This window comes from Acipenser ruthenus, chromosome 25, assembly GCF_902713425.1.
Source record: "Acipenser ruthenus chromosome 25, fAciRut3.2 maternal haplotype, whole genome shotgun sequence".
Lineage (NCBI taxonomy): Eukaryota > Metazoa > Chordata > Actinopteri > Acipenseriformes > Acipenseridae > Acipenser > Acipenser ruthenus.
Window position 1 is genome coordinate 25,208,166 of NC_081213.1, and position 19,311 is coordinate 25,227,476.

At 38.7% G+C, this 19,311-nt stretch overlaps 2 protein-coding genes across 8 annotated transcripts in view; one reads left to right on the forward strand and one right to left on the reverse strand.

Moving 5' to 3' along the window:
* Positions 1-192: 192 nt before the first annotated feature.
* LOC117414169 (E3 ubiquitin-protein ligase makorin-2-like) lies at positions 193-10,012 on the forward strand. The gene is made up of 8 exons (XM_034023947.3): positions 193-312; positions 1,051-1,179; positions 1,410-1,714; positions 3,254-3,570; positions 4,776-4,990; positions 5,513-5,623; positions 7,751-7,895; positions 9,101-10,012. Exons 1-8 carry the CDS (start codon positions 287-289, stop codon positions 9,248-9,250), a joined length of 1,398 nt encoding a protein of 465 aa, XP_033879838.2. The 5' UTR covers positions 193-286; the 3' UTR covers positions 9,251-10,012.
* Positions 10,013-11,039: 1,027 nt separating this feature from the next.
* The window catches only part of LOC117414023 (RAF proto-oncogene serine/threonine-protein kinase-like), a 28,080-nt gene continuing 19,808 nt past the window's right edge, over positions 11,040-19,311 (reverse strand). For 5 of the 7 annotated variants that reach the window (XM_058999820.1, XM_058999819.1, XM_058999824.1 and 2 more), the window contains 6 exons: positions 18,980-19,156; positions 17,061-17,107; positions 16,437-16,555; positions 14,673-14,819; positions 12,686-12,820; positions 11,040-12,344 (listed from right to left, as the gene is read on the reverse strand). In XM_058999820.1, the coding sequence (XP_058855803.1) occupies positions 12,204-12,344; positions 12,686-12,820; positions 14,673-14,819; positions 16,437-16,555; positions 17,061-17,107; positions 18,980-19,156 (766 nt within the window). In that variant the 3' untranslated portion in view covers positions 11,040-12,203. The remainder of the gene's footprint in view (positions 12,345-12,685; positions 12,821-14,672; positions 14,820-16,436; positions 16,556-17,060; positions 17,108-18,979; positions 19,157-19,311) is intronic. The other 2 variants (XM_058999823.1, XM_058999825.1) reach the window with 1 other exon arrangement.

The following is a 19,311-nucleotide window of genomic DNA, read 5'->3' on the forward strand; positions in this document are numbered from 1 at the left end:
ATTATCAGCATCAGTTAATTGACCGAAATACCAAAACCATGTATGATGCACATATTTTTTTTTTCTTCAAAAAACTTTAAATCGATCCTTTAAATATATCGTTTAAGTCAATTACAGTCATCTGTACATTAATTTAATAGCTCAGGAAACGCATTCGCTCCACTGTCGGTTGTCATAAGCAGAACCTTTTTTTTTATTGCGTCCGTGATTTGGAGGGGGTGGTTGAAGGTTGCACCAAAAGTAACTGGAGGAGCTAAAACATTGATGCACGTATGGAAGACGCAACATGAACACAAAGCAAGTCACCTGCCGGTAACAGCCGTTATTTCAACTAAAACATGTTTCTATCCCTGCTTTTTATTTACCAAATACTTACTGTAAAAAACATATACTCGTAGTTAGTGAATATCTTATTTCTAAAAACGTACTTTTTCCAGTTGACACCTTTTTTACGATGTGCGTTCTGTCAAATGGAATACCATGCCCTTGTTTCATGTACGTTACTGAAAAAGACCCACAAGTTAATTTGTTTCTCCCAGTACACGTCTGTTTATTTAGTTTCTATTTACGTAATGTGTGAGCTTTAATTGCTGATGTGTAGTACTGTGTATGTTTAATTCTGAAGTATTTATACGTCATTTTAATTTTAGAATTTCTGACGTTTTGTTAAATGTGATGATATATAATTATATATATATATATACACACACACACATTGTGATGGTATAACGTGAACTGAATATAGTTCTTTTTGAGAGATGCTTGATTTGTAGGGTTCCCACCTCTGATTTACAAAAAACCGGGACACCAGAGTCATTTCGTACAAAAAATAAAAAAATAAAATCATATACTTTGATGACAGTTGCCTCAAAAAGAGAACAATCCAGGCAAAACCAGAATGGGTGGCAACCCTATTGATTTGGCTTCAATTCATTAACATTGTTATAGCAGTTAACTTTCAGTGCAAGCTTTGTGTTGCTTTTTTAAAAAATTCCTGTCATAGTGTCGGGTGTCTTACTTTAGATAATAGCTGTCAACATTTTTTTTAAGGTATTTTTTGCATGGTGTATGTCGTGAGGGGAGCAGATGTTTATTTTCTCATGATTTAACTACAAGCAAGCCATCCACCATCTGCAAATTCTACCAGAAAGGACAGTGTGCCTATGGAGACCGTTGCAGGTAAGGAGTTCTGATTATGGCCTCCTGTCATCTCTGTTGTACAGAAGACCCCCATCATTGAAGTTTACATTGGCCCTAGTCTCATATAAGAAATGTGATCATTATTGATCAAGCCAGAATTGGAGTTCGAACAGCACACCGGGGTCAAGGTACAGTCATTTAAGAGCTGGAATCTGCAGTGTAGAATCTACCTGTTTAATATAGCATCTTGATTTGAATTTGCCTTGTAGGTATGATCATATTAAACCCTCTGCTGGAAGGGGCATAGGTGTCCTTGGGGCACAGGGAGAATACAGTAATCGACCCCTTCCACCAGTTATCCCACAAAGCTGCAGCATTGCACCACCCATCATTGGAGGAAGCCACATTGCAGCCACCGGCATTGGTGGAAGCAACTTTGCCATCCCAGTCATCGGAGGAAACAGCATAGGCATCCCTATCCTAGGAGGAAGCCACATTTCAGCCCCAATCATTGGCAGCAACCCAGTAGAAACTGGGCAACATGGAAAGAAACCACTGGTGCTGAGGGACAGAGGTGAGTTTCGCTGCTTAAGGTTCTTCTTCCCACTGCTACAATACAGTGCGATGCAACTGGTTTTTATATAGCGCCTTTCACAACAAAGCGCTGTACAATCAAGAATAAGCCATATCAAAAAGGAACGTTTTTATCCTACTTTTAAATCAGAAGCGAGTCAGCCTGGTGGATATTCTCAGGGAGTGAGTTCCAGAGTCTGGTCGCATAATTAGAAAAAAGTTCTTCTACCTGTAGAGACGAGGTGGAAGGAAGAAACAGAGAGCAGAGCTGAGTTGGAGGAACGCAGGGAGCGACCCGGAGTGTACCGTGTCACCAGCTCACGAATGTAATCTGGACGCTACAAGCCTTATGTGTCAGGATTAGGACATTAAAATCAATTATCTGCTTTACAGGCAGCCAAGACAGGGCTAATGCGCTGTCTTCATTTGGTACAAGTTAGGAGGCACGCAGCAGAGATTTGTAGTAGCTGAAGTCGTGATATGGTAGACTTCAGTTTTACCTCAGTTAAGCTGGAGAAAGTTGTTACTCATCCAGGACTTAATATCACTGAGACAAAGGGAAAGAGCAGAAGAAGCATGTTTATCAGAAGTGTCATCAGTATAGAAATGAAAGCCCATGTTATGTTTCCGGATTACCTGCCCAAGAGGGAGTGTGTGTAAATACTGAAAAGAAGTGGAGCCAGCCCAGAACCCTGGGGCACCCCAGAGGTCACTGACAGAGAACCTGAGGAATAACCTCCCAGTGAAACAAACCGACAGTCAAGCACTGAACCGAAGATACAGTCGTCAGATTCAAGGCGGTCTCTGTATGTGTGTTTCCCAGCAATTAAATATAAAAGCGTGTGTGTCTGTGTATATATGAGAGAGAATACACTTGGGAAGAATGTTCTGTCGGTATGGAAGGAATACAATTATAAGGACTCGGATAATAAATGCAGGAATTTTATGGTAGCAAATGGCTTTAAGGTATTTTTCTTCACATTTTTTGAGCAATGTCTTGCGTTTGAGTTTGATCGGGTTTAATTCTAAAAATAAACATTGTAAAACCCAATACCCTTTTGTATTACCCTTGCCAAGTGTAAATACGAACAGTGCTGTTGCATATAATCTTTCAAAAATCTACTATGAGAAGAGACAGAAATCAACATACTTAAAACGCACTAATACATAATGCTGTAAGAGGCGAGCATTTTATATTGAACTGCTTCAGACATTTCCCACTGGCTGCTGGAAAATCCCAAACATCTGTGGCTGCGAACTTAAGCTACATTTGTGTAATTTCTTTAACCATTATATTTAAGTTTATTTCAACCAATTACAAATCTATTAAACTGACACTAGATGGCATTAAGTTACTATTTTCACACACTTTTTTTTTTACTTTTGTTTTTAAAGGTAAAATTGTGATGACAAGCCAAACGAGCTTGGTCCAGAACAGGTTAAATCCCATCCCTGTCACATGGAGATGAAGCAGCGCTCTAATTGTTTAAGATTTAATTTAAAAAAAAAAATGCTGCTTTTTCTTTGAACTTTTCTTTAGCACTGTGCACTTCAGATGAAAGGACACCACAGTACAGAGCAGACAACTATAAGACGCCCGAGTCTGGATGCTGGGGTTACCAGGATGAGGCTTTGAACATCAAACCCCATTCTTATCTGGAAGCCATTCGAAGCGGGCTGGAGGATTCAGCTGCAGGCAGCTCTTTTGCAGACCCCCAGCAGCTGTGTCCCTATGCAGCTGCCGGCCAGTGCCACTTTGGAAGCAGCTGTGCTTATCTGCATGGAGAGGTGTGCGAGATCTGCACGCTGCAGGTGCTCCACCCCTTTGACCTAGAGCAGAGGAAAGCCCACGAGAAGGTGAGGAGACCCATGCCGTGAGCTTCAGGCTACACGAGGGAGTGATAGATATTTATAGCTTCTGCTGATTCTGGATCTCATTTGCCGCCTGAAACCTTCAGCTTTAAAGTGTCAAGCAAATACAATTGCCACTACAGGAACAGTGCCCCATATAATATATTTTTTTTATTATTACAGAACATGTTTGCAATTGAGCTCCGCTGTTGGCCACACATTGTAGTTCGTTGATTAGCAAAGACTGAATGTCCAGTCCAGAATGCCAGTCGTGTTGTTTGAACATTCTGTCCTAGTTTTGTCCTGTAATTGGGCAATGTTTTTCAGTCTACCAACTGATGTTTTGGCATGTTAGACCTGTAAATGTTTTTTAATCAAAACCTTGTTCGGCTTTTATTTATTGTGGCAGCAAGAACAAGTTTCATTGTTAAGATTGTTAATCGTACTCTGTAACTCGCAGCAAAGAGCTACTTCCAAAAAAAAAAAAAATAATTAAAATCTGCTTATAGTTTCATATTGGTGGGATTGTCCAGAGGACACCTACTATTAAGTAAAACCTTGTGTGCAACTGAATCTTTTCTAGTTTGCAGTTTCTCAGAAAAGATTAAGTGTATTGGAGGAGGCTGCTAACCATGTCTAAAAGAAAACATACTTATCTTGCAAAGAAATGTGATGCTATCTTATTTGAAATGTGTTTCTTCTGTCTGCTGCTCTTGCAAAACGGAATCCTGTGTCTCCATAGCACCAATCTGATGTAGATAAAATACAGACGCTTAGAAACTGTTATGGTCAGAAGTAGAAAACAAACCAAATCTGTAAATGCTAAAAGTTTCAGTTCCCGTGCCAAAGAAAATATGTTTTGCACTTTAATAGACAGTGACTGATGTTTTTAGTTAACTGTTTTTGAGGCAAATATTTGTTTTTAAACACAGGTTTTCACTACTCCAAGTTAACTTTTCCCCCAAATTGATATTTGATGTGGAATTTACCTTGGAATATTTTAAAATTGATGGATTACTTTTTTGACGTAGAGATAGATGGCCTAGACCCGTAACACCTTGATGTTTGTAAAAGTAATGTCCACATATCAGAAATGGATAGATACTGGCATTTTGTTTTGTGTATTTAGGTTGGAAAAGTTACATACCCCCTTTCCCCATTTATTTTATTTTTTTTATTTTATATAACCTTTTTGATGCAAAAAACCCTAGATGTGTATGGTGGCATTTGAGCTGGATATGGAGAAGGCGTTTGCCGTGCAGTTCAGCCAGAACAAGGTGTGCACCATCTGCATGGAGGTGGTGTATGAGAAAGCATCGCCCTCAGAGAGACGCTTCGGAATCCTTTCGAACTGCAATCACACCTACTGTCTGCCCTGCATCAGGCAATGGCGGTGCGCCAAGCAGTTTGAGAACAAGATCATCAAGTGAGTGCTGTGCATACAACACAATTCAAAACATAAGTCAATGCAATGGAGCGTCGCTTTAAGTTGGTGTTGGCTTTGTTTTACAAGATTGCTAAATTGTGGTTGCGCGCCTTAGAGTTAGCTTGCAAGAAATGGCCGATCACCACGTCAAATTTATGATATGGGGTGTTACCACCCTCATCTAAAATTAGTGACATGTCCTGTTCTTTTTTCCCCTTCTCCAGTTCTAAAAAGAAACTTGATTCCAAAATTAGACAAACATTTTGATAAGAAGTCTTTGTCATTGTCTTTCATGTTGTTTCTTTTTTTGTCCGGTGTGACAGGTCTAAATAACACATTCATAACCAGTGCGAAGGGAAATGGTATATAGTGGAGTCAGGAAATGCTTTGAGACCAGTGAAACTGAAAGGTTGTAAACAGAACTTGCATGGAATAAAGGCTTGTCACGACAGATCGGGATTTTGGCATGCTTTTATTGACTAATGCTGACTTCTTATTTTTGTATTGCTGTGTTTTTGGTAGATCGTGTCCTGAGTGCCGTGTGGTATCGGAGTTTGTTATCCCCAGCGTCTACTGGGTAGAGGACCAAGAAGAGAAGAACAGACTTATTGAAGAATTCAAAACAGGAGTGAGGTAAGAGGATTCACTGTATCCTGTTTAGAAAGTACTGAATCATATACCCAAAGTAAATATATCTGGATTAATTTTTTTTGTGCTGAAAAACATACAGAAGCTAAATTGGCTATTATGCATTCACAAGAAAGCACATTCGTAATTGTAATGTTCTGATCACTTATGAGCCTTTGGTTCAGTTAATTTGTCCTTTTTGTAGGACCTAAATTAGATACCATGAATCAATCTGTAGCTTTAAATAACCAAGTAAGAACCAATAGAGAACAAGTCCTCATATATTGTGACCTGGACAAGAAATCAGAAACGGCATGTAATCAAAATCGGTCATACATAGACAAAAATCACTGCAAGAGAGTCAACAATTTATGCAAATACAACAAGCATGTCATGAAAAACAATCCAAGCAATAAAATACACACTGCCATGTGCCAGGTAACTGCAGCAGTGATCCGTCAGTAACACACGTAGTTTGTGGCTGAGAAGGTCACAGATACTAAATTGATAAACAGGATAGAAATATTAATCTAGAACGAGCTGTAGCTTTTTACAGTGAATAATTTAGCTGTTCTTCCTTGTTAATGTTAATCTCATGTGTTCACAGAGTTGTGGGGTGACCCATCTTAGAACAGATCATTGCTTGAAATTCACGAATCACGAATGTGGCCACTAGACTCCTAGCCTGTGGGGTCTATAGTGGCCTTCATCATAAACCCTTCTTTTAGGTGCATTCTTAAACACAATTTTGTTATCAAAAGAAATTTGCATTGATCAGTACATCACAGAAGGGAGGCAGCAACCTTCTCTGGATAATGTTCTAAAAGTCATGGGATGTTCCATAACACTTCATTGTTAATCCCTTGCCAACAGAAGTTCAGATTTAAGTTTGTAATACGAGGCATTGTCACAGATGCCTCTTACTGAGTTCCACATTCTGGCTGAAGGCTCTTCCATCATTGTAGACAACATTTAAGCCATGTCATGTGAGATTATGGTTAACATTGCCAGAGTTTAAACATGCATAGAGTTTACTGAGGTGTGTTCAAGGTTAACTGTGCCTTTTAACAACCCTTAACAAAAATAGAACCACAAAGGTCACTGCAAAGCTATTGGCAGGACTTCACTAGTATTTAAGTGTCTTGCATTGGTCTTTTATGGCTTGGAAGATTAATTTTTATTTTTTATGTGACACATTTATGTATATCTGGTTACATTATTTGTGATTTCATTTTTTAATCACTTTAATTTAAATTGATGTACACTGGTATTTCTTTTTTATGAAAGAATACCTTGTTTTCAAAACCAAAATACCCTGAACATGTGTTTTATAGATTGAATATGCAAGTGGTGTTAGAGAGTTCAGAGTGATGGTTCTATAACAAACAGTTCTTTCATGTTCAGTGCACACTAAACTTTGTACCGATGTGTCCTCAGCCGCTGTGTTGAATAAGTACCATTTCAGTTTTACTGCTGCAGAGCCCATTTTCTCTTGTTTACATTTTATTCCACAGTGGATCTTTTTTTTCTTCTTTGCAACAATCATATATGTATGTGTTTTGTTTCAGTAGAGAGGGGTGGGGTATTTTACTCTTCAAGATTTTGTATTTACATTATTCTTCTGGCATCCAGCATTATTGACCAGCACACTCACTGATGGAATTGAACGGTTAGCAGGATAATCGCTTACTTAATAAGTCTTTCCAGTTTCATAGTGGGATCAAGTCTGTTAGGAGCTGGGCCAAAAAAACAACTTTTGAATGATTTGGCTTTGTTAGCCAGGTTAGTAAAAGCGTTGGGGGGGGGGGGGGAGATGACAGCATAAAGGTACTTAATACAAATTACTCATGGTAATAAATACATTCATATATTGCATTGTTAAAATATATTGAAGGTGCAAGTCATTATAAACCATCCCGTGGTGAGCAACCATTGGAAGTACAGTGAACATGAGGAATAAAGAAGCATTAGGAAGACAAAAAACCAAGTGCATATGCTCTCGAAGAGAAGTATTAAAGGTGACTCGGGCTGTAAGAAGAGTGTTTTTTTTTTTTTTTTTAAACACCGGTATATTGGTTGAAGTGTCAAAAAATGGATAAACGTTTTATCATGCGACTCCATCTTCTTTCCCAGCAAAAAGGCCTGCAAGTACTTTGACCAGGGAAGAGGGACGTGCCCGTTTGGTGGAAAGTGCTTTTACATGCATGCTTATCCGGATGGGACGAGAGCTGAGCCTGAGAAGCCTCGCAAGCAGATGAGTTCAGAGGGGAGCGTTCGGGTAAGATCTTCTTGTATGTGTGGTGCAGGATCCAGCAATCCTAACCACAGACACTTCTAGATACACACTGTGATCCACTTGGCTGTGTTGTATTGTGCATTGTTACCTGGCTGCTGAAACCCTCATTTTTAACTGTAGTTAAAACAGAGCATTTCAAGGACATTGAATCGGTCTTAGGTCTTTGGGGGTTTTGCATGTAATATTTAGATTCAGTGTGAATGTGATGACTCCATCATGCTGGGTGGTCTGCCGCTACATTTTGACAAGTCAGTTTGTGGACCACCCACTTCCCTTGTGCATTAACAAGAAAAGAGCAAAACACATATTTCAGAAGTGCTATTACTGATGTTTTCTTGGCTAACATGGCACACACAGTTGACCTAGCGCAATGCTGTTTATATGCTCCATTAAAATTCCATTTTCATTGTTCACAGAAAAAAAACACTCCATTACAAGAGTGATTCACAGGTTGCCAACAGTATAGGCAACCACAGAGCAGGCTTAATTGCTGCCTTTACCATATCTCAGTCTCTGAGCCCTCGCTAAACAACATTTTGATCTTTTGAGCTGCTAACGATTAAAATGTCGATTGACCGATTCACCAAAATAATTAAGTTGTGTTTTAGAAGTGTCAATTGTACAGTATGGGTAAGTCAAACAGGCATTTTTTAAAATTATTATTATTATTCTTTAGTTTAGAAATTAGAATTTATCTGCAGAAAAAAATGCTCAAACCACAAACCAGTTGAGCAGTTTCAATGTTGTCAGCAAACCCATCACATTTTATCTGATCAAATGAAGCACTTCTTTTTGTTTTCTTACTGATTTTGAATCTTCAGGAAATGTGACCTTTTATGTGGCCTTCCTTGCTTGCGCTGGGGTAAAATCAATTTGTATGTATGGATTTAAAGAGTACTGTGACAGTTGATTTGTATTTTAAATTGAAAAATGAGTTAATACAATATACTCTACCGAGCAAGTCAGTATTGCAGATTCCTTTCTGTGACCCTTGCTTGATCCAAGCATAACCTTTTGCAATTTTACTGACATGGGTAATTCTGGTTACTGCCATTACATGACAGCTTTTTGTAAATAGGTGACTCAAAATGCAAAATTACCTTACTGGCCACAGGTTCCTGAAATCCATGCTGAAATGATTTATGTAGATGAAATGCAGTTTGCAAGCCCTTCCTTTCCCCCTGCAGTTCCTGAACTCGGTGCGGCTGTGGGATTTCATCCAGGAGAGGGAGCACAGGGGCGAGCGGCAGCATGAAGATGAGGTCTCAGAGCTGGGGGAGCTCTTCATGCAGCTCTCGGGGGCCGACCAGGAAGCAAGCGTTACCTCCACACAGTGACCACTGCCAGCTGGATGAAAATGTTCCTGCTACCTCCAGCAAATCTTCATTACCAAATGTCAGACCTGTTCATTAATACACACGTGTATTACCTAGATATTTGGGCAATGTTAAGATTCAGAAGAGCAGCCTCATATAGTGGGGTAATAATAATAACAACAACAATTGAAAAAAGCTCCTGCGACCCAAATGTTGGTTTTGGAGCCTTTTTTTCTAGAATATTTTGCTAGACGCATATACAAATCCTGGGAAAACTTCCTAAAATTGATTTTGTTTGTTAATGCACCCATTATTTAAATGTTAAATAACTGGCTTTATATACTACAAATCTGGTAACTTCTTAGGGTGACACCAATTCTGCAATAGTGTTTAATAAACTTCCTTTAGCAATGAATTTCTAAGTAAAATTTACATAAATTCCTAGAACTTCTTTCCTTTGTAGACAGCCCTGTGTATGACTAATTAAGCATTGAGGAGAGAATGCTTTCCAAGTGTGTTACTATAACGTTCACTGAGCGTGGACAAAGATTCCTTGTCAATAAATTCTGAAGTGCAACATTTTAGATTTTGTTCTGCAGTGTTGACCTTTGTAATTAAAATCTTAACTGTTGTGTGATAATGGCAAGCCTTTACAGCATCAGTGTCTAATTGTAGGGTTAAAATAAAAATAAAAACTGCATTGTACTGTAGGGAAAACAAAATGTTCTGTGTTGTGTGATGAAGACAGACTGTTTAAAGAATCACACTAAAATGAGTTTCTAATATGTACGTGGTGTAGTAGTGTATACTTACTGGATGCAGAAAACGTGTCCAAAAAATGCATGAGTAGGGGGATTTAATAGTATTACATTTTCCTACAGGATGGTCTAAGCCCTTTTCTGTATTTGTATCACAGCTTTTTTTTTTAAATTTTCACTTCCCATATTCAGCAGAACCCTGAACCTGGCAACTGCTGAAATCCATCTCCGCGGTTTGGTTTTTGATCACTAGAAGAAGTGAATAAATGTGTTACTGTGGCAGTAGCAGTGTTTTTGTTTAACCTCCCCTCCCCTTCCCAGGGTGTAAATATATTTTAGAACTGAGATGCAATGTGGGCCATCTTTGTGTTTACTAATCCTATGAAACTGATTTTCTTGTCCCCTGGGAAACCGGCTTGGCTGTTCATTAAAGTCAAGGGAGGTGGAATGTCTTTATCCAGCAGCACTGAAAGCACATTTACAAGTCATAAGGGAATGCGTGCTGTGTTGTTAATCGTTAATGTTCACCTATGCTCACAGTACCTCTCACAAAAACTAGAAATGGGAGATTTTGTGAACAAAAATGTATAATCCCTGGTGGCACAGTGTGAGGGGAATGGCACAGAAGATCAAATGGTTTGTAAACATGAAGTCAAATGGATCTGTGGTAAAGATCTGGATCATTGAAATTTAGAGATGCAGAAATGTGGCAGTGAAATGGCTGATGTTTACTAAACACAGACTGTAATGGAACTTAAGAGAGAATATTGTTGTCTTTACATTTGGTAGACTGCTTTATACTCTGTCACAGCATGTCGTTGATGTAACAGTAGTGACAGCAGATTGACACAAACTTATTGAAATGAACAGAACTGATTTCAAAACCATTTCAGCTTGATCCCACGGACTTGACAAAAACAAAGCATTAAAAACGGGCATCACATCCACCCTGCGGTTGTGAAACCTCAGCTCCATTATCCAAATAAACCAAATTATTGCACTTCATCTGCTCAAGTGTTCCAGCCATTCCACTTGATACACACAGTACACAGTTGCAAATTTAATTTAGTTTTATTAAAATAAGTAGGATAAACAATCTTCAGGTTTACAATAAAATGTGTATCCTCTGTCAAGAGCAACAAAAGACCAAAAAAAAAAGCCAAATCATTTATAGTCACTAAAGAAAACCATATCATATACTCTTACATTTTCCCAATACAGTGCACCTCTAACAGACTGCACTGATTATTACTTAAGACAGCCCTAGAAGCAGTACAATTTAAAAATAAAAGAAATAGTTGAATTCCAAAACTAAATGCCAGCTTTTTGTTTCCATGTGGTAGACACAGAAGAGAATAATGAGAAAACCTTTTCAAGTTTTAAGAGAGATTGCTACAGTAATTGCATCTGCCTGTAGTTATCTCATCAATATGTTTTAAGATATTGTGTATGGAAAAACTGGTACACTTGTAAATGCATCTGGGAGAAAATTAGCTAGAGAACATTGAATAAGCAGAGTGCTCCTCAAAACAGTTTTGTTGCCCCCTTCATAAACACGTATTGGTGAATCACAGAATGTTACTGTTAAGCAAGAATCTTAGTTCTAGAACAGTTTGATGAATGACAGCAGATGCAATACTGTTAAACTACACTAAAAAAAACATGTCCCTTCTATTTAAAATCAGCTCCAGGAGATGCTGATTTCTGCCTAAATCCAAATTTGCTTCATTTTTCAAAAGGTAAGAATCCAGAGTATGAGACGAGGAACGTTTTCTGTTAAGTACACATCTGTTTAAAAAAAATGTATAAAACAAAATGTATGCTTCTCCTCTATAGTTCCCTGGTTCTTGAGTACAACAAATAGAATATTGCAGCGTTCAACCATTTTTCTCATCTCCCAACAGAAAAAAACGTGCAGTTGTTCCTCTGTCAATTCAGAATATCAATCAAAAATATCCATGCAAATCCATCTGTGTTGCATCAGTTGCTTGCATGACTCTATGAAAGGGGACACACTTCAAAATGAAAATGAAGACTGAAGGAACAAAAACATAGGTTTCCTTTACTGATCTTGATAGCAGCTTTTTTTTCTTTAGGGTTTGTATATATAAGCTGGTGCTGCGTTGCTGTCCTTGGGTGCAGTAATTTAAAAATATATAAAGCAGACTTGCAGTTTTTTTATTTTATTTTTTGGCTGGGGGTGGGGTGATTGTGTCCTAGAAAACTGGCAGCTTCATCGAGGTCAAAGTGCATGAGTTAATGTCCTCTGTGTGGGTGGCTCGATGCAGCGACGGCTCCGAGGTACTGCGGTTGATTTTGGGAAGAGAGTGCTGCAGCAGTTCTATAGATGACAAAATCTGCGGTAAAAAAAAAAAATGATTCAAACACTATTCTAAACATTCTTTCAACAATCATACTGACAAGGGTGAATGGAAAAAAACACCAGCGAACAGGATTTGCTTTGAATTATTCTAAAAATGCACACTAGGCCTACCCACAAAACCAGCCAACAAATCATGGCCCGGTCCAACAATCACAAATAATAGAACAATAGAAAGCATAACTGCATACCAACACAAGGTTAAAACAAGTAGGAAGAAAATAAATCTGCTAACTTGACTCCAATGTCGTCAGGGTTTCCGACAGAAGAACATTAGATTATTTTTTGTCAGAAGGATTTATTTTTGTTCTTCCTTACCTGAGGGAAGAGAGGCCTGTCGTCCTTTTTCTGTTTGATGCAGTCTGCAACAAGCCTCTTCATGGCTTTTGGACAGCTCTTATATAGTTTGCTGAGGTCTGGTGATAAATACCCTCGACCAACCATGAAAATGATCTGGACGGAAACAGAAATGGGGCATATCATTGATTTATATGTTCTCACTGCAAGGAGTAAAGTCAGTAGTTTAACCATGGCAATGGGGGACCGAGTGAGTGGGGCAAGTAAATAAAGGCTTTGGAATGCATGCTTCCATCAACACTACTACTAACAACAACAACAACAACAACATGTAGGTTTTGAGCCAAGAGTTAAAAAAGATCTTGTGAAGGTTCTGTGGGAATAGCGATACAACCAACAGGCAGCAATCTGGGGTCATTACACTGTGCTTGTGAATCTCACACAGCCACAGCATTTTTACCTCATTAAACTAAATTTAGTTTTTAGCCATATCATGGGCTGACGGACAGCAAGTTATTTTCTCATTGGACAGGGATCAGTCTCTGCAAACAATGTCTGATTGTTTGAATTTAAGCAAGTCAAGAGATTCTCTGATATTGTAAAATAATGGTGTTCTGCCCTCAGAAATACAATTCAAATTATTTTTAATTTTAAAAACAAAATTTACCTCAAACTCAGACACTTAAGCCAAACGATTGCTTACCATTTTATGAGCATGAAGATAATAAATTGCCATCCACCCCCACTGGGCTAAACATGCTTATCCAGTAATAATGCGAAAAACATCTTGCGCCTTTAACTGCGTATATAGTATGTGGTACACAGTGGCTCTACAAGGGAAATTCCAGATAGAATCTTCAAACAAAACTTGATTTTGATGATTAAACACAGACAGCAGTTACTGGAGCAGTTTAAACAATTTCAAGATATCTATTTTCTCTGCATGTCGGTCAGTCATTGGTTTTTGGTGCAATTACTGTACGATGCTTGTCAGTTTTTACTGGGTATTCACGAGAACGATCCCATACACCTGCAAAAACAAAATGTGACCTCTGCATTTATCATATGAGGAGACGCTAGAGTGAAATGCGAGAAAAGGGACACAAGGGTGACACATTCTGCACTGCCTCGGCACATGTAACACTTCTACTCACGAGACCTGGAGGAGGTCCAGAAGGCCCCCAGTCTGTTTCACTACTCCTGCTTGATAAGACAGGAGTCATTGTCTATAAGACCCTTAAGAATTGAGCATTCCATTGAACAGATCAATATTTTACAGATCGGAATCCAAACTCCAATCCTCAGGCAAGGTAATAAGACTCCCATTGCATAGCGTGTTAATCCATTACTGGTTTTAGTATGGGTTTAATAACGCATACCTGAGCTTGTTACCTATAAACCAGCGGCGTCCAATCACGGTCTTGGAATGCCATTCCACTCCAGGTTTAACAGGTAAAATGATTTAAATAACTACATCAGTGTCTGGATCGAGGTTTAATTGGTTCAATTAAGAACAGGGCTGGAACAAAGACCAGGAGTGGAAGGGCCAACGTTGGCTACCCTTGCTATACACACTGGCTCATCAAGCTTGTAGTAAAACCTGAAATGGGTGAAAGTGCTATGCAGTAGGAGTCCATCTCTATTTCCATTTCCATCTCTGTCAAAAGCCACAGCAAACCAAACAAAGTTATGATAGGAACTTGTGGGAGATTTTTAACAAAGTGTAACTCTGATAATGATTACATCAAAAAGCATAGTGGTGCTTTTATAATGGGGAAACAGTTTGGAAAGAGCCAAGTCAGCTGAAGTCAGTGAAACCATTTGACCAGATCAGTATTATTTAGTCATACAGTAACGACAGGACGTTTTTATTATTATCCGTAACTCGAATATATTTTTATTCTTTTTACTACCCCACAATACCCAACACTTCAGCACCTTTATTAAATGATGTATACCTTAAAATTACTTAAACTTGATATGTTAGGAAAAATATAATAGGGCTTACAGTAAATGTCGTTACCTGGTCTCTGTTGGCTATTTGTGAGTACGGCAATTCTCCGGTCATTAACTCGTACAACACAATCCCATAGGAGTAGACATCCGACTGGAAACTGTATGGGTTGTTATCCTGCATCCGAATGACTTCAGGAGCCTATGAAAGACAAAACACACACTTTTACAACATTATCTATGCAGGCAGATTTCTTCTGCACTGTGAAAAAGGGTCATTATGTTAGCTTGTTAAAATGAGTTTAAAATCTAAGGTTACCTGCAGACTAGCTATATTGAGGAAGGGAAGAAATTGCCATCAAGAAACTATTTTACAGAGCCTGCTTATCCGACAGCTGTCCTTCCCTCCTTCCATAACCTGGTTTACATCTTCAAACACACACAGCAGGGATGGAAATAAGACTCTTATTGCATAGCAGTTTCACCCACTCCAGTAGTAGTAAAACCAGGAATGGATGCTATTCATTCAGCCTACATTAAACTGCTTATGAGCTCAAACAGCAATAACCTGTTGGTGCTTCTTTTGCCTCTGATCCTCCAACTCCCACATTCCCAGTTAGTTATCTTGTCTATAGAACCCATATTCCCAGTTAGTTCACTTATCTATAGAACCCATAATCCCAGTTAGTTCACTTATCTATAGAACCCATATTCCCAGTTAGTTCACTTGTCTATAGAACCAGACACTCTCGAGTGCCTCACTGTGTCCGAAGACTCCGAAACCACAAAGATGGATGAGTATGCCCATGGTGTGGAAAACAGCCATAAATAAAGTATCCAACAGGCATTGGGATAGTTTAGAAACCTTGGTTAAATAAGTTGTTACTCTTGTTAAAAACTGAACTTGGTTAACAAATGCAAGCGTGAGGAGATTGCCCAACCCACATGTAGAGATTTATTGTGTTGAAATGCATCGCCTAGCAGTAGCAGTAGCTATGAAAAGGGTAAAGGGTTAAAATCACCTTGTACATTTCTGCAAATATTTTAATAAGATGCACTCTGAACTGAAAATAAATACCCACAGTTTCTGAAGAAAAAGTTTGGACGATGCACCAAACTGCCAGCAAAACAGACAATGGAGACTTTCTTGGCGCTCTGATAAATGTTGTCCAAGTTAAAAACCAAAACAATGAGCATGTGTTCTTATGACTGCACCATGGCAATGGCAGGACTCCAAGCCCTGGCCAGATTTGATCTGTGCTATACACATCACTCTCACTCTCACACTCACACACACACACACAGAATGACAGCGAAAAACAAGGTGGTGGACATGCTACCCTAAATCTACAGAATGTAAAAAAATCAAACAAAACAAATCTTTACTGAAACAAAATTATTTCATTTGGATCAAACGTAGCTGGCCTTGTACTGAATTTAGAATCCAGGCTAAAGGAGCAGCTCTGGACTGTTTCCAGGACTTCACCCACAATGCAGAAAAGCAGAGGTTTCTTTCATATGAAGCTCAGATGCGTACTCAAAGCTGCTCTCTTTGAGCCCCCAATGAAAGTTAGCCAGGCCCATCTCCAGGGTCGTACACATGCTTATTTTGAAGCAGGAACGACATTCAGGAGGGTGTGAGAGAGGCAGCAGGTACGCACATCCGGATTTTGTATTCCTTGGTTCTGGTTCAGCCTATATGGAGAACAGCTGCTCAAAATAAATAAATAACCTAAAATAAAACCCTATTTAAAGCTCCACTGCTGGTCAAACCGTGTCTCTGACAGACAAGGCTGAAGCAGGCTCCTTTTACACATACCATCCAGAGGATCGATCCTGACGGCTGCTCTACTTGATGGGAGCCACTCCACCTCGCTTTCACAGTGGCCAGGCCAAAATCTCCTATCTTCACTGTCAAGCCTTCATGTAGGAATATATCTACATATGAGTTAAGGGAAACATTACAGAAAACCAGAACATGAGTCAAGTTATACAGAAGACACTGTGATCAGAATATATACAAACAAATACATGTGCAACAGCCACAGCATTAAATAAAAGACTAGGCTAGGAATAAGAAGCAGCTGCATTAGTCCAATCAACTATAAAAATGGCTTAGGTGATGTGGAATATACAGAATATATTTTTGGTTTTATACCATCATGGTATGTCTTTTGTGTCATTATAGGAGAACTTCTTGGAAATTGTGCCATGTGATTTTTAATGCCCAAAGTATATGGGTAATAAGCCTCTACTGGGAGTTTTTTTGGTCTTTGTAAAGTTACTATCATAGATTTTCTGCAGTTTCTAGTGTGCTCCAGTCTCCTACACAGTCAGCCCTTCACTTTTCCACTTCCTGGATTTACACAACAGCCAATTGGCTGCCACGATCAAGTTATCTTTCTGGGTCGACTCATGGTAGCATTTGTGTTAAAAAGGATACTGTTTGATTTCATGTCCCGGTGGATAATATTCTTTGCATGTAAATAGCTGTAGAGACAGAAAAAAAAAACATTGACAGTTACATGACACCACAAGCTTCTTAAATACACAAAAAAACAGAGTAATGAGAAGATAGGCAGGCAAGCTTCCTCCTCTTTAAGAAGTATTAGAAAAACCGCACTTATAAAACACACCAGCATTTCCAAAATCAACTCCAAATGTTAGAAAACAAATCCTATCAACACTTCATTTGCACAGAATAGATTGACATCAGCATGGTGCTGTATGTGCATAAATGCAGAATAAGGACTGGTGGTAATAAAAAATGGATTCAGCCTTTATTACACACAGAATGGTAAAATAACAACAACCTTAACAGCATAGACTTTTACGAATGTTAATTTCACTATTTATAGTACTGCATCTTAATACATTGTAAAGCAGTGAAATTATTTTTTGAAAACAAATGTAATTCTAAAAACAAAATACAGAAGTAAAACAAAAGATGACTACGAGGTCTATTTTGCATTCACAAAGCGCTAAATCATTTAAAGCACTGTTCACAGCACGTTTGTTGCTTGTTTAATTTATTAAAACATATATTTAGAGTCTTACATTGGACAAGATTTTGAAAGCATTTTTACTAATGAAACCGGGGACCCTAACAAACCTAAAATATCAGATTTTCTCATTCTGATAATAATTGATAGCTGGATGAATAGAAGAGACAGAATAAAGGTTGTGCAAAACAAAACAGGTACTGTATGCCAGTCCACTGCAATGCTGAGCCTTTCAAACAAAGAATACCCAGGAAACAGCAGCAGTTGTAGTCTATAGGTCTGCTGTGTGGCGGAAGGGGAGGGACTGCAGTTCCTGTACAGTGAATGTGCTGCTTAGTGACTTTGGCTTTCCATACTGAATGGCAGGGAGTCTTACAATAGGATGTGACTCAGCTATAAACTATGCATGACACAGAACGCAAGGGGAGGCTTAGAGAGTGAAGCAAAAACAAATGTACCAAAAATTACCAAACAGCGCTTTTTGTGTCAGTTATCAAAAGGTGAAACATTAGTGGCTGGTACTTTGGAAGCAGATTAAACGTCTTGATCAGGTTTACAATGATCCTTAACAATTAAGCCAGAAATGTCCACCTGAAACACACTTTGTAACCTGCGAGGAATATTGTGTTTGACAAGCGCTCTGAAGCCCAGGCGTTTCACAGGCATTACATTTTGTAGTTTTGTGTAGTGTACGTTTCGGAGAAAAAGTTAAATAAGACGGAAGTATAAACATTTTGGTTTGTAAAAGTACTGTAAAATTATTATTCGTGGATATGGTATTTTATAATTTGGAATGTCTTGGCATCCAAGCTGGCATAAAACCATCACTGAACATTCCTAATTGTTCCACATATATTTTTTGGCCATTTCAGCACTTGCATGGAGATGTGTCCTAAAATGAACTCTGTGAAGTTCTTCTTCAAGTTTGCCATAAATCTTTAGCGCCTGGAATACTGTTATTTTATTAATTGTATATCTTGGGTAAAATAAAAGACCTATAATCCAGCAGTACCACAAGCAAAGTTGGATACTGGATAAATTATCAAAACCAATAACTCTGTACACAGGTTTAGGAAAGAGAACTCCACTCAAAAATGCAGCTCGATATTGTTGTGTATGAAGGAGAACTTCACCAAGTTAAAAAAAACAACACAACACTGGTGAGTCTACCCAAGCCTTGATTTCCAAAAAAGTGCAATTGATGGTTCTGATACAGTATGTGTGAGACAGATCAATAGCCTTAATGAACTCACTTGCGAAAAATATATGCTATAAAAAGCAGGGCTAACAGAACCAGACTAACACTGACTTTGCAAACAGGTTCTGAACATCACACACGTATCGGACATGCACCACTTACTCCATGCCTTGCGCAGTCTGCCTGGCGATGTCTATCAGCTGGAAGATCTGGAGTTTTGTCTCCTGAACATGCATGTGTTTGTAAAGACTGCTGCCGTCACACCACTGAGTCACTATGGCCAAGTTTCCCTTTGTCATGTAACCCATGAACAGTAAGATGTTGACATGTCTTGTTTTCCTGTAACACAAATAAAAAGAGGAGTTATTCAGACACGCTCGAGATCTATGGATCAGTTTACTGGGCATTCCAAATAGGACAAAGGCAGATCTGCTCTAAATATGGAACAGACAACAAGTTCCTGTCCACTGAAGGCCAAGTTAAGGTCACTTAAC

Bases quoted from the DNA above. Each gene is read 5' to 3' on its own strand.
- LOC117414169 (XM_034023947.3), top strand. From the start codon at position 287: ATGAACACAAAGCAAGTCACCTGCCG. The intron at 1,715-3,253 runs GTGAGTTTCGCT...ACTTTTCTTTAG, and splicing joins ACTGGTGCTGAGGGACAGAG to CACTGTGCACTTCAGATGAA. The intron at 4,991-5,512 runs GTGAGTGCTGTG...TGTTTTTGGTAG, and splicing joins TTTGAGAACAAGATCATCAA to ATCGTGTCCTGAGTGCCGTG.